The 6,589-nt window shown below is 56.0% G+C and overlaps 1 protein-coding gene across 1 annotated transcript; it reads right to left on the bottom strand.

Moving 5' to 3' along the window:
- Nucleotides 1-3,657: 3,657 nt before the first annotated feature.
- On the bottom strand, nucleotides 3,658-6,519 carry LOC115917173. The gene is made up of 3 exons (XM_030970903.1): nucleotides 5,981-6,519; nucleotides 4,731-5,702; nucleotides 3,658-4,521 (listed from the first exon to the last, which is right to left on the bottom strand). The coding sequence occupies exons 1-3, from the start codon at nucleotides 5,993-5,995 to the stop codon at nucleotides 3,658-3,660; spliced, it is 1,851 nt and encodes a 616-aa protein (XP_030826763.1). The 5' UTR covers nucleotides 5,996-6,519.
- Nucleotides 6,520-6,589: the final 70 nt, after the last annotated feature.

Raw genomic sequence — 6,589 nt, 5'->3', positions numbered from 1 at the left:
GGCCGTAAGAGCCTGAATGAGGGATGTGGGTCTCCAGGCCTGCCTGCAGCTGGAGGTGACAGATGTGGGCACAGGCTCTGACACCCAGGGCCCTGGACGGATGTAACACCTTGGATGTAATAAACTGCATTTTGAAGAGCCGCCTGGAGTCCCGCATCTCTCATTCAGGCTCCTACGGTGGCGCCCAACGTGCGGCGCTGTTAGTGAGAGCCTGAATGAGGGATGTGGGTCTCCAGGCCTGCCTGCAGCTGGAGCTGACACCTGTAGGCACAGCTCTGTCACCCATGACCCTGGACTGCTGTAACACCTTGGATGTGATAAACTGCATTTTGAAGAGCCGCCTGGAGCCCCACATCCCTCATTCAGGCTCTTACACCCCCTCATCCACATCTGAGACAGAAGGGTCCCCCTGGGAACTCCGAGAGCTACAAAACCCAGACCTCCGCCAAATCGCGTCAAACTTTTTCCACTGCACCAGCAGTGACCCCACGTCCATCGTGCAATCATCAAAAAGCGATTGGCCTCCCACGAGAGACCACGCCTCCCTAGAGAATGCCTCTGCAGGCTTGGAAAAAACCCCTTGCTCTCTGGAACACAGAAATAATGTTTCAAAATCACTCCAGGAAACGGAAACCCGTTTCCGCTCCATGAGACATTTCCAGAGGTCCAAAACCAGAGAACCCTCCATGAAACCCACAGGGGTTGCTCTCATTATCACAAGAGCTGCCGGCAAAGTGCCAAACGGCTCACAGTCACCACGCCAAGACAAGCACGGGGAGTAAAACGATATGACCTGACCCACGGCTGTTCCACACACGGCGGCCACCCCATGTCGCTATAAGACATGAAATAACATGACACGGACACGCCGCTCTCCCAAGGTAAAAAAGAGCATTTTTAATTTCTGACTCCAACATTTACAGATTTCCAAAAGTGACAGTGGATTGGACGGTGAAAGTGCCGCATCTCCAGTGACACTGGACAATCCAACAGTCCATCAAATTTCTCCTCCTCCATAAAAGAATGCAAAACAATCAGTTATTTACATAAACTGTGTGAGAAAGTTCGTTACAAGAATGTAAACATCAGAAGGTTTAAATAAACATAAAAACCAGGGCGACAGGGCATTGTTTTTTCCTTATCTCCTGTCACTGGGCCCATCACTGCCTTGCCCCGTGACTCAGAGATAACTCCCTCCAGGAGCCATTTCTCTTTGATGGGCAATCAGGGACCAATCATGACTCAGATCGATATCAGCCCCCTGGGAGATGCCCCGCCCAGGGGGAGGAGCTCAGCATCCCCACCTGGATACAATCTGGGCTTTGGGACAGAACAGGCAGCCCTTACCCACTGGTTTCCAGAGGACAAGAGCCACCAGATCTTCTCTATGGGATCACCACTTCAGCGAGAGCATTTCATCTGGACAGCTGCCACCACCCTCGCTAGCAGGGTGTCAGGATGTGTTCTGACTCTGTCAGTGCTTTTATTTTGTACTATTGCATGTCTTTTGGGTTTATTTCCCTTTTCCTAATAAATTGCATTTCTGACTTGGAGTCTCTCACTGGTTTTGCTTTCTAACCGGAACACAATTTTGGCGCCCAAAGTGGGACAGCAAGGTTTGCTCTCAAGGACCTGGTTACTCTGGGTGGGTAATGCAGAAGGACGGGGAAACCCCTTGTGTACCACAGGGAGACCTCATTTTAAGTGAGATCTGTGTGTAAGGTTTCATTCTGTATTTTATGTATATCTATATCTATATATCTTTTATATTCATTATTATATAGATTATACATTTATATACCCCTTTATTTTCTATTTCATGTATTTTGGGTTTTTTTCCCTTTTCCTAATAAATTGCATTTCTGACTTGGAGTCTCTCACTGGTTTCGCTTTCTAACCAGAACACAATTTTGGCGCCCAACGTGACACAGCAAGGTTTGCGCTCAAGGACCTGGTTACACTGGGTGGGTAATGCAGAAGGACGGGGAAACCCCTTGTGTACCACAGGGAGACCTCATTTTAAGTGAGATCTGTGTTTGGTTTCATTCTTTATTTCATCTATATCTGTATCTATAAATCTATATATCTTTTATATTCATTATTATGTACACTATACATTTATATATCTCTTTCTTTTCTATTTCATGTATTTTGGGGTTTTCCCTTTTCCTAATAAATTGCATTTCTGACTTGGAGTCTCTCGCTGCTTTTGCTTTCTAACCAGAACAACTGGCCACTGGCGATGGTTGTTTGGCTGGACTGACCAATTGGAGCCACGTGTGTGCTGCGACTGGCTGGCAAGGGCCATGGGTTTTCCTCAGCAGCAAAGTGTGGTATAACAAAGGGATCGATCAGCCTGCTGCAACCATGGAGTCAATGCTCATTATTCCCCGCTAGGCACCGCTGCTACGACAGGACTGATGATTTTTCTTTCAGCACTGCACAGCCCTTTTCCCAACGCCCCCATTTCTTACAGGATGCACTCTGAGCCTTCTCCACAGGGGAAGCTTTCTTGGGTGACTTTCCCTGAGCTGCCTTCTTGCCAGGTTGGGATTAATTCTTTCAGCTGGGCCCTGTCTCAAAACACCTTCCAGGCAACCTCCAGCAGTTTATCCATGTCTCGAACTCCCTTTATCTTTTCTTCTTATATCATTTGAAGCCTGACCCACACAAAACAAAACCGGATGTGCTTTACCATCAGCTGATACAGGATCTACATCAGTATATTTGATGGCAGTTTGTTTATCAGTGTGTGATTCATCATCATTTTGCCTCACCTGGTGAAGCTTTGACCAGTTCGCAGCTTTACAGACCCCCTGTTTTAACCCACATTCCACGAGGCTTTGACATCATTTTAGTTTTGCCATCTGCTCGGGTGTATTTCCATCCCAGCCAGGGTTCCCAAGGGGAAATGTCTCAGTGACAGCGCCATGAAGCAGCTCCCTGGCTGTGCTCCCCTCAGGGAACGTTGGGATGGATTTACTGACCACTGGTCTCTCGATGGGGTCAGTGATGTGTCTGACACAGAGTTCACATCAGCCCAGGCTGATTTATAGAGTGGATATTAATTAATTAATTAATTAATTAAATTAATTAATTTTTAGTTTGTACAGTGCACACATGAACTGACAGATTATATTGCACCAACCAGCAGCTACACAGAATCACCGATAATCAATATCAGTACCAAATACCCTATCAGATTGCTGGTGATCAATAACCATGTGTGAAAGGCAATACAAAAGTGCAAAAGGAAATTATTAAATTGTCATTTACAACCTGGCTCTGCTGCAGGCACGGTGGAAAGCTGGAAGCTGCTGAGGGGACTCATTCAGCCCTGTCCCCTGTCCCTGAGTGTCCCCAGTGTCCCCTGAGTGTCCCTGAGTGTCTCTGAGTGTCCCCAGTGTCCCTGAGTGTCCATTGTCCCCTGTCCCTGAGTGTCCCCAGTGTCCCTGAGTGTCTCTGAGTGTCCCCAGTGTCCCTGAGTGTCCACTGTCCCCTGTCCCAGAGTGTCCCCAGTGACATCGCACCAGGAATTCCCATCAGGATTTGGGGCAGTACCATTGAAAATCCCCGACAATTCCCCAAATCTGTCTCAAACACTGCACGGGGAGGGCACAGGTGACAGCAGCGATGTCCCCGGCGATGTCTCTGCCCCTATGTGAAACTTTCCTGCAGCAGCCTCGGGATGTCCTCGATGGCTTTGTGGCACCGCTCGGCCACCGCGCGGCTGCCGGGGCCACCGGGACCACCACGGTCACCACAGGGACTCAAGAGGAGATTGTCAATGACCTCAAGTGTCCCCAGCAGGTGCTCCTTGGCCAGGCGGGTGCTGGCCTCCCACAGCTGCTCAAACTTGGCCACTTTGGCCATCAAGGCCTGGAGGACATCAGGGGACACCTCGTTTGTCCCCGTCAGGATGGCCTCGATGTCCCTGAGCTGCCACTCCATGTTCCAGCTGAACAAGGTGGCTCTGTCACACGTGGCCACCAAGCGCGGCAGCAGCCCCAGGGCCACCACTGCCCAATGTCCCCTCCTGGTGGCCGCCACAGCCTCTGCCATGGCCTCGTTGGTGGCCGCCGCCACCAGGGCATCGAGCATGGCCATTTCCCCGGCCACCTCCTCCCTGTCCAGGGCCACCATCAGCTGCTGCTCCGTGACCACCTTCTCACGGAGCTTGGTGGCCTCCCTGGCCAGCCAGTCCCAGCGTTCCACAAGCCTGGCCACCGACTCCCGCCAGGCGCTGGCCGCGGCTCTCACATCGGCCCAGGTGGCCCCAGGGGTGGCCCAGAGGGTGGCCAGGGCCCGGCACACAGAGGGGACACCAGGGTGGCCCAGGGAGGTGACACCGCCGTGGTTCAGGATCGCACGGAGGCTCCGGGTGAAGTTCTTCAGGTCCTCATGCAGGGACTCTGGGCACTTGCGCGGGCACTCGGGCCTGTGTGGCCCAGTCACGGCGGCCACCACCTTGCCCAGGGTGGCCACCACGGCCACCAGCGCCTGCAGCTGCGGAGGGGACACCTGGGGAGGGCACAGAGGTGTCAGGGACCTGGTGGCACTTACGGCATCCTGCAGTGACCCCCGCGCCCCCAAGGCGTCCCATTTGTCCCCTCCATCCCTTTGTCAGTCTCTTGTCCCCGCTGCCACCCCCCGTGTCCCCCACAGTGCAGTCTCTGCAGTGTCGCCCCCCAACCCACCCCCCGTCACCGCTCTTGGAGCTCCACACTCACTGGGGACGCTTTGGGGACGCTCTGGGGACGCTCTGCAGGTCGAAGGAGCCTTGGGATGTCCTCGGTGGCTCTTTGGCACCGCTCGGCCACCCCACAGGCACAGGGGCTGGCGGGAGCACCATCGAAATAGAACCTGACGATGTTGCCAACTGTCCCCAGCAGGTGATCCTTGGCCAGGCGGGCGTTGGCCTCCCACAGCCGCTCGGCCACGGCCACCTTGGCCACCAAGTCCTCGGGGACATCATAGAATTTCTCCTTTGTCCCCTCCATGGCGGCCTTGATGTCCCCAACCCTGCGCTGCAGCTCCCGGGGGAACGCGGTGGCTTCGTCACACGCGGCCACCAAGCGCTCCAGCAGCCCCAGGGCCGCCTCCACGTCCTCTCTCACCACGCTGGCCCTCGCTGCCTTGCTGGCAGCCACCATGGCCTCTCTCCTCGCCCGGGCTTTACACCACCAATCCTCCTCCTCGCCCAGGGCCTGACCCAGCTCCATCGTGTTTTCCTGAGCTGTCCCATCACGGCCAGCCCTGCGCTGCAGCTTCCTCGCTCGGGCGGTGGCGATGGCCGCCATGTCGGCCACCTCGGTGACCACCTCCATGCAGGTGTCGTGGAGCTGGGTGGCCTTCCTGGCCAGCTCGGCCCAGCTGTGCACAAGCACAGACACCGACCGGTGCCACTTCCTGGCTGCCATTGTCACATCGTCCCAGGTGGTCCCTGGGGTGCTCTCATAGTTGGCCAGGGTCTGGCTCAGGGAGGTGACAGCGTCATCATCATCGGAGGTGACAATTTGTCGCCACCAGGTGCCATCAATGCAGGACAGGGTGACCCAGAGGTCCTTGGTGAAGTTCACCAGGTCCCAGTACAAGTCCGCTGTGGACACGAGCATCATCTTGTCCCGCCTGGGCAGGGTGGCCAGCAGCTCGCCCAGGATGGCCACCACAGTGACCTGTGGCTGCAGCAGGGCCGGGGACAGCTGGGGAGGGGACAGGGGAGGTGTCAGGGACCTGGTGGCACTTACGGCCTGCTGGGCTGGCCCCTGCCCCAGGGCTCCTTTTTGCCCCTCCCTGGAGGGCTCTGCTGCCCGTCTGTCCCTCCCTTGTGCCACCCGTGCCACTTCCCTCGTAGCCTGTGCCACCCTCCTGTCCCCACTGCTGTCCCCTCTGCCACCCTCCCGCCAGCCCCCGTATCCTCTCCCCTCCCTCACTGCCCCCTTTCCCCACGTTTCCCCTCCTCTCCCCCCTCCCGTCGCACCTCTTGGGGCTCCATGCTCACTGGGGACACCTTGGGGACACCTCAGGGACGCTCCGCTGGCGAAGGAGCCCCGGCACGGGCGCCGGTCCCGGCCCAGAACCGGCCCCGGGCACGGCGCCGAGAAAATGGCGGAGCCGCCTCAGGGAGGGTCGGAAAAAGGCGGGGTGGGGCGAGGTGTCTGGATAACCTGGGCTCAGAATAGTCATGTTGCCATGGTGCCACGGGAAGCTCCTGGATTTGGGCGCTTTGGCTGAATCCCAGGGGATTTAGGATCCATCCCCAGTAGATTTGGGCTCAGTCCCGGCATTTCCAGGCGGATTCCGCCGTTCCAGGCCGGATTTATGCAGGAACCGGAGCGCTCTGAGGGGCGGGCGGAGCTGCCCTCACCCAAAATGGCGGCGATGCCTCCCGCCAGAGACGGACAGTTTGCGCTGGTTGAGCCTAAGGAGCGCTTCTGGGGGACGCTGCTGGATGGATTTGGGCGCTTTGGTTGAATCCCCAAGGGATTTAGGCTCAGTCCCGGCATTTTCAGGCGGATTCCGCCGTTCCCGGCCGGATCTAGGGGGAAACGTGGAGCGTTCTGATGAGCCCACAGAATTGCCCTTAACA

The sequence above is a fragment of the Camarhynchus parvulus genome, unplaced genomic scaffold (genome assembly GCF_901933205.1).
Source record: "Camarhynchus parvulus unplaced genomic scaffold, STF_HiC, whole genome shotgun sequence".
Classification (NCBI taxonomy): domain Eukaryota; kingdom Metazoa; phylum Chordata; class Aves; order Passeriformes; family Thraupidae; genus Camarhynchus; species Camarhynchus parvulus.
Note: the sequence above shows the minus strand (reverse complement) of the source record. Positions and strands in the feature narration are given on the sequence as shown.

Excerpts from the sequence above, each read along its gene's own strand:
- LOC115917173 (XM_030970903.1), bottom strand. Across the intron at positions 4,522-4,730 it reads GCGTCCCCAAAGCGTCCCCA|GTGTCCCCTCCGCAGCTGCA; the intron begins GTGAGTGTGGAG and ends TGCCCTCCCCAG.